The sequence below is a fragment of the Watersipora subatra genome, chromosome 9 (genome assembly GCF_963576615.1).
Source record: "Watersipora subatra chromosome 9, tzWatSuba1.1, whole genome shotgun sequence".
NCBI lineage: Eukaryota > Metazoa > Bryozoa > Gymnolaemata > Cheilostomatida > Watersiporidae > Watersipora > Watersipora subatra.
Genome location: NC_088716.1, coordinates 42352614 through 42370896, shown reverse-complemented (window position 1 = coordinate 42370896; position 18283 = coordinate 42352614). Strand labels below are relative to the sequence as shown.

Sequence of the window (18283 nt, the reverse complement as noted above, 5' to 3'; positions counted from 1 at the left end):
TGTTATTTTCATTGCTGTATGTATTGTACAATTATGGATTCACTGTTATGATCTTCTATAAATTCTACCACTATGGTTATGCAGACTGATCCTGGAGCTCACGAACATTCATACCGAATGAGTCATTGTGACTTCACAACCGTTGAGACTGAGGACCCAGATGGAAACAGGTTCTCAGTCTATAATGATGGTACAAATAATGTCACTCTCTCTGAACAGTACCAGGAACAGATAAAGAACTCTGGCGCTCCAGCAGTTTATAATAAGGTATTGTGATAACATACACTGTTAAAACTTATACATTCATTGAAATGAAATGATGTCATCAGTTGTGTGATAGCATCATTGCAAGTCATCGTCTTGTAGCTAGTTGATTAGCAGGCTACAAAACTTTCGTGTATATAGGTATAAATATGTTTTTGTATATACATGCGTGTACACAAACACTCTTATACTCATATATACACTCTTGTATATACACATACAAATACGTATATGCACACATGTATATTTGCATACAGGTATACACACATCCGTGTATATACATGTACATATATACATACACATATATACACACACATGCATGTATACACACATCCGTGAATATACATGTACATATATATACATATACATATATACCCAGACACCATTTGTAGCATGCCCCTCGATTCTTTGTCGTACACCCTAACCTGACTGGCACGGAGCTACTCCGGTATCAAGATATCTCTGACTTTCTCACATCTGCTGAACAGGATTCAACAGCGGCCATCATCAAGGAACCCGTCATCGAGCATCCAGGTGTGTGGAGCAACAGTTTCTGTTTACGTCATTGTGCCATCGCAGCCAGAAGAAAGCTGAACATTGATGATTCAACTGTTTAGTCAGAAGCTACCAGATAGCAATTAGCTGATAGCAGATAGCAGTTATTAATGAGCAACTAGCAATTGGAAATTAGCAATTAGTACCGATTAGCAGATAGCAATGAGCAACCAGCAATTAGCAAGTACAATTAGCAAACTCACTGTTAGCAAACTGGCTATAAGCATAAAGAGCTATTGACAAACTAGTAACCAGTAAGTTGGAGACATGGTGGAGAGTTGAGCAAAGTTGTTTAGATCTTAGTTTAAAATCCATAGCGTACACTCATGTGATTATTTCACAGTATATGATGTGAATTCTTCTCCTTTTAAAATATTCTCAGTGCATTCTCAACTATTTTTTCTGATTTAACTGCAATAAACACATATTATACTTTCAGTCAATCGAAATGCAAAGCTACAAACTCGACTATATCGTTAAGTGTAACTCTGATAGCCTATAGAAGGCTTTTTGCCTCTTAAAGGATTACTCGAGACTTTTTGTATTACTCATGTCATGTGGTCATATATGTCTAGGGGTCACAGCTATCACCGTCCTAAAGCCTTACACACAAAACTCTTCTCAAGTTTGGCTTGGAAACTTTTCTAACCAGAACATTACTCCTCCTGGCCTCAAGTCGAGAGATCTCAAAACACTCCCTCCAAGAGAGATCGTTACTCCTGGTTTGTATAATCTCTATTGCTAGTCTACATGGCACTATGAGTAGTCAAGCCTTTCCTTTATATTGCTTTTGTTTACTGCAGGACCAAAGTTTGGAACCAATGTAGGCAAAGGTTTAGCGATTGGGTCAGCGGTGCGAACTCCGAGCAAACCTCCCGTAATAGAATGTCCTAAGATGCTGGAAATCAGGCAAATTATACGATATATGCCTGTGAGCGAAAGCTGTAGACAGAAGTAAGTACAAAGCTGATTGCTTTAAATACATTGATAATAGTAGTGGAGAAAAGAGTACGGCACTGCATGAGGTGTGTAGTCGGGGCTGCTAATCGTTTCACATAGTGTTTACTTTTGTTGGTTCTAAAGCTACCGTTAAAAACAAACCTTAAAATTAATGCATATACAGTCAAACATGGATAACTCGAACTTCACGGGACCGAGCGAAAGTGTTCAAGTTATCAGAGCGTTCAAGTTATCAGAGCACTGTCACACGTCCATTTACTTATTTATTAGTAGATACATGTACATATACAAACTATAATATAAATCAAAAGCATAAATGGCTTGTTTCATATTAAATGCTTCTAATTTAAAGTTTAAAACCTTTTTTATCAAAATGTATAGAGATTTTTCTATCACTTAAGATTGGTTTGTTGTTTAAGGTGATGTTATTGCCATGACATTTTTAGATTAAAATTGGCAAAACTTGATCGTTGTTGAAATGCTCAGAAGAAAAGACATCTTTTTCTTTTGAGCGTTTTAACCAAGATCAATTTTGCTGACTTTTCTTGAAGTTTATGCGAAGATTACCTCACTTTTCCATGCTTCCGAAATGCGATCGCTAAGCGGATGTTTGGTATAAATCAAATTTCACCAAACCTTTAGAAAAGTTGTTGACAAAAATGTTTTGCCGATGGTGGTAATAACGACGCTTATGAATTACGAAAAGTTGAGGTTTACCTCTATGGCTTGGAATAAAGTGATTTTCTAAAGCGATAACAACCGTTTCGGTAGCCGTTGGGCAAAAAACAGTTCGAGTTGACAGTGTTGAGTTCGAGTTATCTATAGCAATTTATCATTACGTGAGAACGGACCAAAGAAACCATTCGAGTTAACCATGTGTTTGAGCTATCTGAGGGCGAGTTATCCATGTTTGACTGTACATGGATCTGAAGACCTTGTATGAAAGAGCATAGATTTGAGGTCATTTCTTTTGAGAATCCGCTTTGATGTAGGAATATATTATCTTTGCTGCTCCGAAATATATAGAGCTGTGAGGCATTTGCCTCAATGACAGCCGAAAGATGCTATTTTTCCTCAATTTCTTTGTCATGCAAGAACGTAGCTTAAAAATTTAATTCGATGCCGCTATGCGTGATATTTGAAATGGCTTCATTTTTTTAGTATTTGAAGTGAGCGTCGTAGCATTTCGACTTGAAAAATCGGTTAAAACAGAAACAAAAACAAATTCTTAATTATATGAAAACATTAATAAATGTCTACAATGCTTAAATTCATTTTTTGCCCTTGTAAAAGTTTTTTGTAAGTGATTTTAGATAATAGAATGGAGACTGATTTGCTAAGTTTGCAATAAGTTAGAAACTGTGAATCCTACTTAATTTGCAATATCGGTCAAATCTATACTGCCCATTGCCTTAACATAACAATTTTTTGACTTCCAATTAAAATTGGCTCAAATGTCTTACTTCACATCCAAAGTAATTTTCAATATGCTTCTTGGAGTTTTCTAGAAGCATCTCAGTTTGACAAGTAGAAAAGCTGATGGTGATAATTGAAAAAAGACAAAAAGGATAAAATACTTCAGAATACATCACATAACTTAGGCTAACTTCACCTAATTGTAGGTTAAATTAGAGTAAGTTGTGATATGTACTGTATATCACTTGCCATGCTCACTTTCAAACTCTTTTTTTGTTTCTCCACATTAAATTCACAACAGAAACATATTATTACTTTATTTGAAAATTTTACTCCGATAATTTTTCTCAAAGCTATTAGTAGTGCCGTATTACTAGCACACCGGTGGATAATCTCTAAATTACAGTCACACGCTTGGTACATCTTATATTTATTTACTCGTAGGAAGTTAACTATTGAACTCATCAATTTCATACAAATGTGCATGTAGAAGTTGTTTCCTCATGCTGTTGTGTATAAGTTAGCTGAGATCTGTTATTAACTAATGTTATTGCTAGGCTGTACACGAGTCTGAAGAGATACGGTGATCATGTGTGTGCTCGAGAAGAACAGGCTGAGGAGCTGATGCCAAGAGATCCTCGAAGTGAAGAAGATAAAATGGCCTGTCAACTGCTTCAAGAGAACTTTGAGAAGATAAAACAAGGTGAACTTCATTTTTTGTCACTTTGTCACTGCAGGCATTATTGTAGGGGATGACAATTTTGTAAGATTCAAGCAGTTTGTTAGCCGATTGCTTGGCAGCAGTTTTTAAACAATTTAGGTTTATTTTTCTGTTTGGGAAACTTGTGCCAGTGTTGGAATATTTTCTAAGGATAATAAGATTGATTGAAAACTTCTGGAAAAACATCAGACAGGTTATATAATTATCAAACTAACTTAAAAAAATTCCATTATAACATTGGCAATGTGTAATTAAAACATGTTTTTTTAATATTTTGCTTGCCCTCAGACTATAAGGAGATGGTAACAGACTTGTCTGAAACACTGCCAGAGGACAACACTGCTAGACTTCCTCACGTTCCTCACGTCGCATACAAACCTAGCTTTAAAAACCAGTTTTATATGGCTCTTATTCGTTGTACTTGAAGCTGGCTTCATTTTGTTAAATTCTCAATTTAACACAATGTGCAGTTTCAAGTTGAAGACACTTGAAACAGAAGCAAAAGTCTGTTATTAACAAGCAGACCTACCTAGCATTGCCCGAGTAAAATATACAACTTGAATTTCTAATTTTTATTGTTTTATTCTGGTAGTTTTCAAACAAACCCAACCAATAAATAAATAAAACAAAGATATGAATAAGACAACCAAATCAAACAAGTTTTTTTAACCTATCAACCTCTTCTCATAGAAATAAACATAGTCAAGAATTATAAATGCTGTTGTTGATGCATCAAATATTGAGGATAGAACTTCCTTGTAGACACTGTTTTGTTTCTCCAGCTGAAGCTGAACATAAATAAGTTTTTGGATGCTCTACACTTGAGCATCCTACATATATTATTAATATTTTAATATACTTATACAGTAAATAAAAAGGAGGATGATGTATGACCACGCATTGCATAAAAATCTTTAGCTGTGATCAATTCCCGTCAAATTGAATTCTAGTTCCGTGAATATACATATCATTATATCTTCCATCTATTCTCGGCAGCCCATGCTATTACAAAATTGTATTTAACGTCATTTTTATTCACACAAACGTCTTTTTCAATCCTAACGGCAATTATAGGTGTGACCCCAAAATTTTTTTAGGTCATTGAGAAAGTATCAAGAAAAAACATCTCATGCAAAATTTCCGAACATTCTGTTACGGGAAACTTGGTTTCTATATAGAACATACATATGCACACATACACGGAATTTCATTTTTGTATATACCGTATACACAGTGGATTTATGAAAACCTCAGCAGAAGTCTGAATGACTTGCATTATTTTTGTTTACACATTTTTAGTGAGTAATAGGATGGACTGAGTTACTAAAGCTGGTGATCAGTTTTAAACTACAATCATCAGGTCTTAATAATCAAAATATCTGATCAATTCTAAATATTAACAATCAAAATATCTGATCAATTCTAAATATTAACTATCAAAATATCTGGTCAATCAAAAGCAATCATCTCATGGCAAGGCGTCTGGTTTATTCGAAGCTTTATTACAATCTTTACTATGGTAACAGCCGTGTCTGTTTGTCTGTTCGTCTGTCCGAACCCACGATTAGAGGCATAAAACATCACTGTACGGAATGCAAATTTACGGCATTAGGCTTAGCAGCCTGGCACTAACACGGAATGGTTGTGCACACACTTATTCTCTGCGCTCTCTATCTCTCCTGGTACACTAGACTCTATGGGTACTAGTTCTTTATGAAAAAGCTTATTTTCAAATAAGCTGTTTTGATTTTTTCGGTTTTCTTCTCTGGTGATTTGTATGAGCAATAAAAAATGCTTACTTTTGACTTTTTTTGAAGATTACTATGGAAATGCGAAATTTTATCGTTATAGATTTTTAAAAAATTCTTTCAAGTTTGACTTTTGATTCATGATGTTGAAGGGTTTTAGTCTGTTGGCATCTAGAAGAAAGATTAACTCGCCATGTTTTTCCTCGAGCAGTAATCCCTTGTTAATGCCCCGTGTGGCAAGCAAACCTTAGGCTACTGACCAAGAAATATATGATCTAGCCCGGATTAGTGAGGTCGTAATGTTAATCTCGGTCTAACTGTCTATTAATTTCACCTCTCTATTTATTAGACTTCGTAATTAGTGCTTACAATTTTAAGGAGTCGTCTTCTCATATCGATCTCCAATTTTGGTTTCCCAACTCTCAACTTTGGGCTATGTTCAGCATCGGGCTAAGGATTTTGAGCACGGTAGTTTTTGCTCATGTTTGATATTCTTTAAATTTTAATTAATAGTTATAACATTGTTCTGGCTTATGTTCTAGCCTGTGTTCTATCATGTGTTTTAGCCTGTGTTTTAGCCTGTGTTCTAGCATGTTTTCTAGCATGTTTTTTTAGGATGTTTTCTAGCATCTGTTCTAGCATGTGTTCTAGCCTGTGTTCTAGCATGTGTTCTAGCATGTGTTCTAGCCTGTGTTCTAGCCTGTGTTCTAGGATTTGCTCTGGGATGTGTTCTAGCATGTGTTCTAGCCTGTGTTCTATCTTGTGTTCTAGCATGTGTTCTAGATTTTGTTTTAGCATGTGTTTTAGCATGTGTTCTAGCATGTTTTTTAGCATGTGTTCTAGTATGTGTTCTAGCAAGTGTTCTAGCAAGTGTTCTAGCATGTGTTATAGCATGTTTTCTAGCCTGTGTTCTAGCATGTGTTCTAGCCTGTGTTCTAGTCTGTGTTCTAGCATGTGTTCTAGCATGTGTTCTAGCATGTGATTTAGCATGTGTTTTAGCACGTGTTTTAGCATGTGTTCTAGCATGTGTTCTAGCCTGTGTTCTAGCATGTATTTTAGCATGTGTTCTAGCCCGTGTTTTAGCCTGTGTTCTAGTCTGTGTTCTAGCATGTCTGTAGAGGTATCTAGCCATGCTTAGTAGTCTTTTTGGCTGAATAGCACTTAACTGGTTAAAAATTTAATGTTCTGATAAGCCTGTTAGTGGTGGCGGAATGTGCTTGTTTTCCCAATATAAGGGGTCAGCGCCTGATTTAAAGTATTTTAGTTGATCACCGATTTTTCGTGTGGTGATCTTTCAACTCGTGTCTTTTCTTAGACATTTCATTAAACTCTCTCTTTTCCCTTGGCCAAGAGAGAGCTCTAGAGAGAGAAGCTCATCGTCAATGCAAGAACTAATCAAGCATGCTTTCTTGTTTTGGCTAGATTCTAGAATGATGTTTTCTGCCATGTCGGCCATGAAAAATTCTTAAACCTATTAACTAGCTAGTGATATTTCGGTGTTATTTGATAGCTGATCTAAAGTCCTTGTATGAAACTGTGACGGCCCCCAAAATACCCAGCACTCCAGGCACTCCGGCACCACGGAGAACTCAGGCAGACATAGAGCGAGACAGAAGGGAAAGGCAAGAAGAGAAAAACCATAGACAAGTTTTGAAGAAAAAAGAGATTCCGAACTACTTTGACAGCGAACTAGGCCGAGCTTTTCTTATATCTCAGGCAGCGAGTAAGTTTGTTTTTTGACATCACTGACAAAGATAATAAATAGGCATAGATTTTTTGTATGTCTCAAAATATATACAGCTGTAAGTCATTTTCCTCAAAGACATCCGAAAGACAATAATGTGATTTTTTTCCATTTTTTGTCATGTAAGACCGTAGCTTAAAAGTAATTCATATACGTCATGTTCTTCTGAGTGTTTTAACTGCGATCAGGTTTTCTCGATTTTAATCTAGAAACATCCTGGCAGTCAGATCATCTCAAACATCAAAAACAACCGCAAATGATGACAATATACAGATATTGTCGAATAAAGTCTACTAAAACTTTGTGCAAATTCATTGTTAACATATTAATGTTTCGACATACTAATAAAATTTGTGCAAATGTTTTACTTTACATTGTGTATAATTTTCAACATGCATTTATATAAAGTTTCTAGAAGTGAAAGTGAAGAGGTTGAAGGTGAAAATTAACAGAAAGACATAAAAATGACAACAAAATTCTAAAAAAGTCATGTCATTTAGGATAAACTTAACCTTAAGTTAGAGTAAGCTGCTCCATATATCTCTTCCTGTTCCATATATCTCTTCCTGTTCCATATATCTCTTCCTGTTCCATATATCTCTTCCTGTTCCATATATCTCTTCCTGTTCCATATATCTCTTCCTGTTCCATATATCTCTTCCTGTTCCATATATCTCTTCCTGTTCCATATATCTCTTCCTCTTCCATATATCTCTTCCTGTTCCATATATCTCTTCCTGTTCCATATATCTCTTCCTCTTCCATATATCTCTTCCTGTTCCATATATCTCTTCCTGTTCCATATATCTCTTCCTCTTCCATATATCTCTTCCTGTTCCATATATCTCTTCCTGTTCCATATATCTCTTCCTCTTCCATATATCTCTTCGTGTTCCATATATCTCTTCCTGTTCCATATATCTCTTCCTGTTCCATATATCTCTTCCTCTTCCATATATCTCTTCCTGTTCCATATATCTCTTCCTGTTCCATATATCTCTTCCTCTTCCATATATCTCTTCCTGTTCCATATATCTCTTCCTGTTCCATATATCTCTTCCTGTTCCATATATCTCTTCCTGTTCCATATATCTCTTCCATTGCCAATTTCACTCTCAAACCTTTTATTCTTTTGTGTCTACTTGCTAAAACCACAATGAAAACATTATCGCTTTATTAATTTGCTTTTTGCATAGAATTATTTTGATTTTCAATATAGTTTTCCATGAGGAATTTTTCATTGCCATATGTAATTTTCTGAAGTATTTACTGTTAGGTTTCTATTTTTAAAATAAATTATGAGAAGATTTGCTCCAACATGTGACGATTTTGAGAAACCTCGAAGCTAATCAACTTTGGCTGTGCAAAAATTCAGAATGCTTAACCTAATTTGATCTCTTAATTTGAATAATACCATCATTGTTTTATAGTGTTTACCATTTTCTTACACTTGTGTTAGTCAAGTTCAAATATTACGCCATCGAGTATTTGTTATTATTACCCCTTATGATGTTGCGACAAAACTTTCATCCGTCTTCACTTTCTGTGTCTACATATGTATTTGTTGGAATAGTGCCAAAATATGGAATTAAGAGGGATTACTCAACACAAACTGAAATCTCGTGCATTCATCACTTGATAGGACTATAAATCATTGAATTCACTCGCAGTATAACTATAGGAATGCGGAATAATCTGATTCTGCACTTTTATGACGTCTTTTTACCGTTTAATAAAGATCATTTTTTCATCTTAGTTTTGTCGTTGTTATTTGAGTTATGAAAAAAATTTGCAGAAATCGTTTTATTGGCCCATTACTGGTGCATTAAATGGGAAGCTGTACTGTAGCCAAGGCTTCTGTCTGCGTTTAGGTGTTAGACCATTAGGTGCACGGCAGAGTGGGTCAGAGTGGGTCGGTAGATAAGCGGGTAGAATGTGGGGTAGGTAGATAAATGGGTGGAATTTGGGGTAGGTAGAATTGTGGGTGAGATGGGTGACTTTGTAGTTTTTCTAATATAGGGTCTATACACACAAAATGCATGCTATCATTGTCTCCATCTAAAATGCTAGACGTTAGCCATAGATAAAATACTTTATGTTTTCATTGTTTGTGGTCAAATTTCAAATCTATGTACATAAATCTGAATTTTTGTCTTATTGTTAAACTACGTGTCTAGTTGCAGCAATTAAAAACTAGTTATGAAAAATTCGCACGGCACTGGATTCGATATTGGGACCTCCCGATCTAGAGGCAGCAAACTCATTAAGCTACATGGAATACAATGTATCTATTAGGCTAATAGTCATTACACTGGTTAAAATACTCATGCTAAATGCGTTTGCTTGGGGTTAATAGCTAGCACTGTTGACTGTTAACAATTGTTAAGTTGGCCCAAAACGTGGGTATTATTTCATTAAAGATTTTAGTAAATATCTAGATTTCCAGATAAGTTACTCAAATTCTTTAGGTAATTATTCTATTACCTGTGCAACACCGGGCATTCGGCTAGTAATATTAATAATAACAAATTATTAATATTAACAAATTATTAAAAGTGTGCTAACTAGAAACAAAACTAGATTGTAGTTCGCTAACTTTAGAACTATTTAACATGGCTGCCCTGCAACAGCATTAAATAAAAACGTTCTTTCATTTTGAGAGTCTAGTATGGCTGTTAGTTTTACTCTGCAACTAGAGAAATCCTTACGTAGAATGACAACTTCTATTTCATTACCAAGAGTTTAATTTCAGTTTGAGCATGTTCAGAGGAATCAGCCAATCAGTTGTAACCTGAGGCAACTATTACTATAAGAATGTGTTTCACATGCAACCGTTTTATGATCCTGCACAGATCCTGCAGCCATGATGGAAAAGCTCGCAGAAGATCCAAACGCAAATGTTTCTACTATTTTACGAGAGACCTCGGTAGAACAATTGAATGAAGAGGATACAATGACTTCTCTACCCGAAGCGCCTTCAGTAACTAAATCTAGACCACATGGTCCAACTCCTCTTAGAGCCAGTGGTGCCAGACAGAATCCTGATCTTGGTTCCGTTTTGCCTACTCTAGCAGCTGCACCATACTCACAGCCGGAGTTGCCTTCTCTTCCTAGTGAGAGTAGGTAGCCTCAGCTTTCATTTACTTAATCAGTCGTTAGCTTCATAGTTATTCTCACAGTTGAAGTGGTCACAGTGTAGTGTATGTATTCAAAAAAGAGAGCTTTTTGAAGACTTAATTTTTCAACCTCGAGTTCAATTTCTTAGATTAGGACTTTTGCATGCAAGTTACTAATGCATCATGTAAGTAACTAATGTATCATGTAACTAATGTATCATGTAAGTAACTAATGTATCATGTAAGTAACTAGTGTATCGTCTAAGTAACTAGTGTATCATGTAAGTAACTAGTGTATCGTCTAAGTAACTAGTGTATCATATAAGTAACTAGTGTATCATGTAAGTAACTAGTGTACCATGTAAGTGACTAGTGTATCATGTAGGTAACTAGTGTATCATGTAAGTAACTAGTGTACCATGTAAGTAACTAGTGTATCATGTAAATAACTAGTGTATCATGTGACTAGTGTATCATGTAAGTAACTAGTGTATCATGTAAGTGATTAGCATATGATATATTTTATTAGTGTATTGCATCATTTTTAATGCGATGAGCTTGACTATAAAACCTTTTATTGATTTAAATTTTTAAGTGATAATTTTGTTTTTAGGATTGAGTCTTTTTCCATGTACTTTGAGAACTGTTATTTACTAGTGTGTATTTCTAAGTGTCCTGAATAAAAAGTTTCTAGTAATTGCTAGCTAGTAGTGCTTATCATGTGCACTTGCCTGTGATGTTTAGGGGAGCTGGAGGTATTTAGGAGACAGGGAGTAACAACTCCGAAATCTCTTCTGGCTCCAATATCAAATAGCCTGAGATACGACGTGACAGGAGTTCCTCGCAGTCAGCCTGTTCATGTCCCTGACTATTTAACCAAAAGTAGTAACTTCAACTCATACCCTAACCAACAGGTTGGTGCAAGAATATCACTAGCTATATAGAACGATCACTTGGTAGTTGGTAGTTGTGGGTTATGGTCATACCTCGGCATACGAGCTTAATGCGTTTTAGGACTGAGCTCGTACATCAATTTACTTGCATCTTGAAGCACTATTTTTTGTATAAAATAGCTAATCCAACGACCAAACACAAACGAAGCGATTGTTTGGGAGCTTTATGATAAATGCATATGTGCACATAACTCACGAAAATTATTCATCAACACCGTCGCAAACCCTTGTACCGAAATCTCAAATTTAACCATTTTTCAATGGAGTCGTTTAAGTATAATAATGATACAAAACACATATAAACATATTTCAATATGTTACTAAGTCTGTGAAATTTGTAGACAATATCCTAAACCTTACCAGATGCGTGTGAATTTTGTATATGGCACTCATACATGTATATGGCTGTATATAATTGAACCTAAGTATGTAATTGAACCTAAGGCAGTGCCATCACTGCCATTGTTCATGTTGGACTGTAACTAATACCTATTATTTTTATGGATAGGTATTAGTTACATAATACCGCATATATGTATGTATGCGGGAATACTTTTATCTAGTTTTGTTTATTTCTACACGTCTTGCTTGCGTAGCTGTTATATGTATATTATTATAGTAAAATGTGTGAATAATGATACCAATCATGAACTGATGGTCACAGTCTAACCTCTGTACTCACAATCACTTTGACTAATGAATTTTGTGAAATGTAAAATTTGGCCTATTATTTGACTCTGCCCTCGGAGTGTTTTATACGTCATACGTCATTCTCAAAACATTGCGGTTTGCTAAGTGAAAATGAAAAGGCAAAATTAAAACCAAAGTGTGAAAAATATACAAATAATGAAAATAGAAAGTATTAACTCTAGTAAGTTAAAACCCAAGTAAGTTTAAACATTTTTAACTTTAACTTTTTAAAGTTGAGTTTAAAAAGTTAGTCACTAATAGGGATAGTTCGTGATAGCAAGTTTCTGTCACGAACTCCTTCATCAAACTTAGAGCAAACTAAACAAATTACAATGTGAATTTAGAAGAATATTTGCTTCAATATTCTGGAAAATTATAAAATTGGATTATAGACCGAGTTATTACTGTCGAGTTAGACGGTAACTGGATTGTACCGAGTCGAGTCATCAAGGAACAAAGGCTGAAGTAACTATTAAAAACCATTATATCATCGTGTTAACCATTTCCTTATTTGTCAAAATTTATGAGGTTAAAAATATCGTTTCAATCACGAATAACGGTGAATGTGTGAATGAGTAATCAGTGCACCTGTAATTAGCGCCAGAGATATTAAGACAATCACCTTTGGTTACGATACTTGGCGTCGACAGGAAAAGTGATCCGTTTCTCATCTGGTACGAGCTTTCTATCGGCGCTTGACCTCGGTGATTTTGCCAAAATGATTTTTTGTTATATTACACCGAGCGACAGTAGATTAACACCGCCTGGCCTCTGGTAATCTCCAGGATTACTGACTAGTTATCCCCAGCTCTGTCTTGTTACCCACCCTCTTTGTTTCTGCCAAAGCTTTTCTATGTGTTATTCCACAGTTACTGCAGCACCCAGGCAGAGTACAGAGAGCTTAGTGTGATTTATAGCATTTTGTATGTTGTTACTGAATATTCAGGAGCAATTCGTGTCTGTTGACCGTCTTACGCCTTGTCGGCGAATGGTAGAGTATGCATGCTAAAGTTTTGAAAGCCTTTTTTGAGTTTATTTACTACGTAAGGCGCTCATTTGTGGCTTGCTTATTTGGGTTTGATTCACTTCATGTTTTCACTCGACCTGGTACATGGGTTTCTTTGAGAAAATTAGTCGAATTACTTTCTTCATAAGGCTTATCGAATCATTTCCAGACAAGTAGGTTACCAACTCTACAGATTCTGTGATCAGTTTTTAGATGTTATAGCCTGAGATCATTGATTGCAGTTCGCACTAGTGGAAGAGAATGTACGACGCCAAGTAAAGACTAGTTCTGTGGCGCATTCCAAGATTCGAGGAATTCAGGTTATGCCTGATCATGTAGACTTTGGTACACTCAAGGAAGGCATCACCTATTCCTTCACTGTAGCTATAAAGAATGTTGGAATCGATTCGTGTCGATACAAGATACGCCCTCCACCACCAAGTACTGGCCTCAGGCTAGTATTTGTACCTGGACCGGTTAGTTATTTCATTATTTCGATATAAACCGCTGCCTTTTTATCAGGTTGGAAAAATGTTTTTATAACCTTGTTTTAAAATCGTCAGTTTGCAAATGATTCACAACTTGTACAGATATCAACTATGTAGCTTTTTGCAGTTTTTGCTATACATTGCATCTCCGCGTTTTCATGCTCCAAATGGGTTTGGAGTTGCTTCCACTCCGAATCAAACCGGTAAAATCTGAACGTAATCATTCGTTTACTTAGTTCTGAGGCATTCGCTGCGAGAGTACTTGGACATCATAGAAACACTCACTGCTGATGGATCCGAATGAATAGTACTCGGCCAAACTCTCCCAGAAGAGGTGACAAAATTTCAGCATCAGCCACACGAGTTTCTGCTACGAAAACATTCTACTGCTACTCACTACTGCTTCTACTTGACTTCTTGCCTTTACATGAACATTTATATGCCAAAATTTGATTGCTCATTTAAGGATGATGAAATAATTACTTTTTAGTGCAACTAGTTGACTTGGTATAAATTGAAAGCGACCTTGACTCTAAAGTGAGTCCACTTTAACAAGTTTTATTTGCTGTGATACGTTACAAATTTTGGAAAGATATATATAGTGTGACTCCAAATCGTGAAACGATAGGGTGGAAATCCGTCGCAACCGGGCAACTCTAAACTCATTCGACGCTTAGAATAACAGTGTATTAATCTTATCCTTCAGCATCACAGACTTGCTTTTTATGAAAATCTTGTTTTACAAAATCTCTTTTTCAAGTATTTAATTATTTAAACAGTTTAAATTTAAATGACTTGAAAATTGAGTTTTTGAAAATCTTGTTTTTTAAGTATTTAAAGTACGGCGCTGCCAATGTATAGCTACAACAATGCATTCCATTCCTATTTTAAGATCGCTGCTGGAATGAAAGCTGAACTAAAGCTAGAGCTGTATGCTATTGCTATCGGCGTAATAGGAGACTCAGGTACCGGGTTCCTCTCACATGACCTTGAAATATGCACGGAAACAGACCTCATCTATCTGCCCGTTAGAGCCAATGTTCTCACAGCTGATGAATATGATAAGTACGTACACTTCATGGTTTGTCTTTTATAAACAAAGAATGAGCCTCCGGTCCAATCACTAGACTTGGGAAATCATTAACTTATGCCATTTATCTTCAGTCTGGCAAAGGGCTTTATGCTTTCTTGAAAGCGTCTTGTGTGTTCATGCGTCAGTGTTATAATATTTGAGATTTGTATACTGTAAGTTGTCAGCTATTTGTCTCTCATAAGAATGCAGCATTCAGTCAGGTTTGATGCTGACTTTTTATCTAAAAAGTATGTAAACATCTTTTTTGATTGCAGGAAATATTACTAAATGTAATTGCATTGTTAGTAGGTATTTTTTTCAGCACCTATTAGCATCATTTGTTCAAATATCAACAGCTTATGGGGTCTTTTTAACTACGGCATACGGGGAACAGAAATGCAACAGGCACAGATAACCTTCACCCATTCTGTTATTAGCAACACTGGTTTATCATTTACCCATTGTTTTAGGGTTTTCCTAATACCAGTGCTGGTACGCGTGCATTCAATGAAAAACTTTTTCCAAAAGCTGTCAGTGAACCTTTACTTTGCCATCTAGTGAAAAGCTAGCTTCACCATATTTACCTTGTCAGCCTTGACAGTTCTTTAATTTAAAAGATACACCGACAGCAGAGAAAGTAATGAAGTTTTTGTCAATTGTGTTGACTTCTGAGATCATAGCACAACCCACAGCGGGCGCATTTCTTAGATCTCACTGATGACCTACAGCTATGTATTTGATGTTAATTGTGTTTATGAATTCACAGGACAGCTGTTGACCTGCCCAGGGGTGGCAGACAGCCTGGTGTGCAAATTGTGACTGACAAACCTCCTAATGATTACGGTATTGTGAGGCCACGCAAGGATTTAAAAGTAGCCAGTAAGTGTAAACCTTCCAACTGTTTCATATTTGATTACATAATGACAGTATTTTGTAAATTTGCTGCCTTTATTTACCAGATCAACTTTGTGTAGACGGTTGCTAATACAATGTTAGTCTCCAACATAAACATTGTTTGTGTTCCCACTATCATCTAGAATATTTAACTACAGGTAAAGTCAGCAGCTTAAAACTGATGTCGGTGCTGGGACATCTTCTAAAAAAACACTTATTTATAACTAAACGGATATGATAATAGTTTTGTTCCATGAAACCTCGCTTTTATATACTAGTGGCCTCTGCTCTGATGATCTGTTCGCTGTTGGTCTATACGCCGACGGTCTCTACGCTGGTAGTCTCTATGCGGGTGATCTGTTTGCTGGCGGTCTGTTCACTGGTGGTCTGTAGTAGTTTGTTTACCGGTGGTCTGTGCGCTGGTGGTTCCTAAGCTGGTGGTCCGTGAGCTGGTGGTCTGTGGGCTGATGGTTCGTACGCTGGCGATCTAAACTCTGGTGATATCCAATCTGGTGGTCTGTACGCCAGTGGTCTGTATGTGAGTGCTCTCTACCGCACTGGCGATCTGTTTGCTGGCGATCTGTACTTTGGTGATCTGTACGCAGGTGATCCGTACGCTGGTGGTCTGTATGCTAGTGGTCTGTATGCTGGTGGTCTGTATACTGGTGGTCTCAATGCTGGTGATCTGTAGCTTGCTGGTGTCTATTATATATATGTCAGGGGTTGTTGAAGGAAAAGAACAGCCTAACTTGTAGTAGAAATCAAATACTTGTGTTTTGTGCTCAGTTGGCCAAAAGAACTTCTGCAAATTGTTAGTTGTGTGCTCAGTGATTACGGTGATGTACAAATATTTGTTTATATAGACTCGCGATGACACAGCTAAAGAGTCTACTTTATGAATTTCGTGCTGTCACACTAGGTGCATCTCATTTTCTCAAAGCTTTTGGTTCTTCAAAAAGCTACTATAAGATTATTTCTTTGCAGTGGCTTTCAACCACATACGATGTTTTTATATTCATATGACAAACATCATATGTGGCCTTTAACCACATACGATGTTTTTATATTCATATGACAAACATCATATGTGGCCTTTAACCACATACGATGTTTTCATATTCATATGACAAACATCGTATGTGGTCTTTAACCAATTGCGATGTTTTCATATTCATATGACAAACATCGTATGTGGCCTTTAACCACATACGATGTTTGTCATATTCATATGACAAACATCGTATGTGGTTAAAGGCCACATACGATGTTTGTCATATTCATATGACAAACATCGTATGTGGTTAAAGACCACATACGATGTTTGTCATATTCATATGACAAACATCGTATGTGGCCTTTAACCACATACGATGTTTGTCATATTCATATGACAAACATCGTATGTGGTCTTTAACCACATACGATGTTTGTCATATGAATATGACAAACATCGTATGTGGCCTTTAACCACATACGATGTTTGTCATATGAATATGACAAACATCGTATGTGGCATTTAACCACATACGGTGTTTGTCATATGAATATGACAAACATCGTATGTGGCCTTTAACCACATGCGATGTTTTCATATTCATATGACAAATTATGTAAAACCCTAAATGAATGGTAACTAGAATAGAAGCATATCTGATAGTGTTTTGTCATTGATACCTTTATTTGTAGGTAATGGGTCTGATGCCATTCTCAGCTTTCTCAACTGAAGGATTACTTGGATTTATCTTCCCTCAACACCTGCGGTTGAAATATGATACAGAAAGATAATTTGTATGTTTTGCTAAAGCCATTCATGAACATCTGAGGTTTTCATGTTTTGCAGCTATTAACGGTATCGTTACATTTTTGTGGCAGCAAATCATGCTGCCATGTGTATTTACACTCACTTTAATGGCTACCATTGTACTATCCACTTTGTGTTTGTCATAGATTGTTATTGCTATCCCTGTCTTCTTCATATCATCTTATTTATTCTGTTCTTTATTTATTTTGTACATAATATATTAAATCTACTTTCTTTGCTTTACCGAATCACTTTGATTTCACTGCATCCGCTCCACTAGCCATGACAGCAGTTGATGGAAGTACTTCTAGCAGCCCCCTTGACATATGAATTGTATAAATTAATTCATATAACCTTCGTCTTAAGGAGCTTGTTGGTAGGGGTAAGCACCAGTTTTATGTCAGATCATTTCACCAAAACCAGAAAAGCATATAGTATAAAACCTATTATCTTTCATATCGTGAGCTTTAGTGCTGCGAGCTAATAAGATCAGACCTCAACCGCTGTTCGAATATTTAATCTCACAAAAGAAGATTTTCTGCTAGAGTGAAAACTGTTCCATCATATTCTTACTAAATGGATTAGCGGCAGAGGAAGGACAGTGCTAGAGGGTGTCACCTTGGTCTACTGTACTATAGCGTAATGTGGAGACCTGATGCCCATCTGTCTGATGCTAGTCAAGTGTGCAATGCTTACGCTAGGCTGTCAGCTAAGTGGATGAACTGCAGGTAACAAAGCCTTGATACTACTCGTATCGCTTACGGATTATCCGTGATTAATGTCCCGTATTACTTCAGCTTGTGCGTGCATCTGCTTCTCTATTTCACCAGCCAAGTAGCTATAATGAACTGGCAT

At 36.3% G+C, this 18283-nt stretch overlaps 1 protein-coding gene across 1 annotated transcript in view; it reads left to right on the top strand.

Annotated features, from left to right (window-relative positions):
- The window catches only part of LOC137405083 (sperm-associated antigen 17-like), a 58513-nt gene extending 40842 nt beyond the window's left edge, over positions 1 to 17671 (top strand). The window contains exons 32-44 of the mRNA XM_068091309.1: positions 85 to 267; positions 657 to 798; positions 1395 to 1541; positions 1623 to 1773; positions 3753 to 3898; positions 7175 to 7387; positions 10261 to 10527; positions 11269 to 11438; positions 13416 to 13649; positions 14554 to 14726; positions 15363 to 15370; positions 15505 to 15612; positions 17314 to 17671. Coding sequence (XP_067947410.1) covers positions 85 to 267; positions 657 to 798; positions 1395 to 1541; positions 1623 to 1773; positions 3753 to 3898; positions 7175 to 7387; positions 10261 to 10527; positions 11269 to 11438; positions 13416 to 13649; positions 14554 to 14726; positions 15363 to 15370; positions 15505 to 15612; positions 17314 to 17351 — 1980 coding nt within the window. The 3' untranslated portion in view covers positions 17352 to 17671. The remainder of the gene's footprint in view (positions 1 to 84; positions 268 to 656; positions 799 to 1394; positions 1542 to 1622; positions 1774 to 3752; positions 3899 to 7174; positions 7388 to 10260; positions 10528 to 11268; positions 11439 to 13415; positions 13650 to 14553; positions 14727 to 15362; positions 15371 to 15504; positions 15613 to 17313) is intronic.
- Positions 17672 to 18283: the final 612 nt, after the last annotated feature.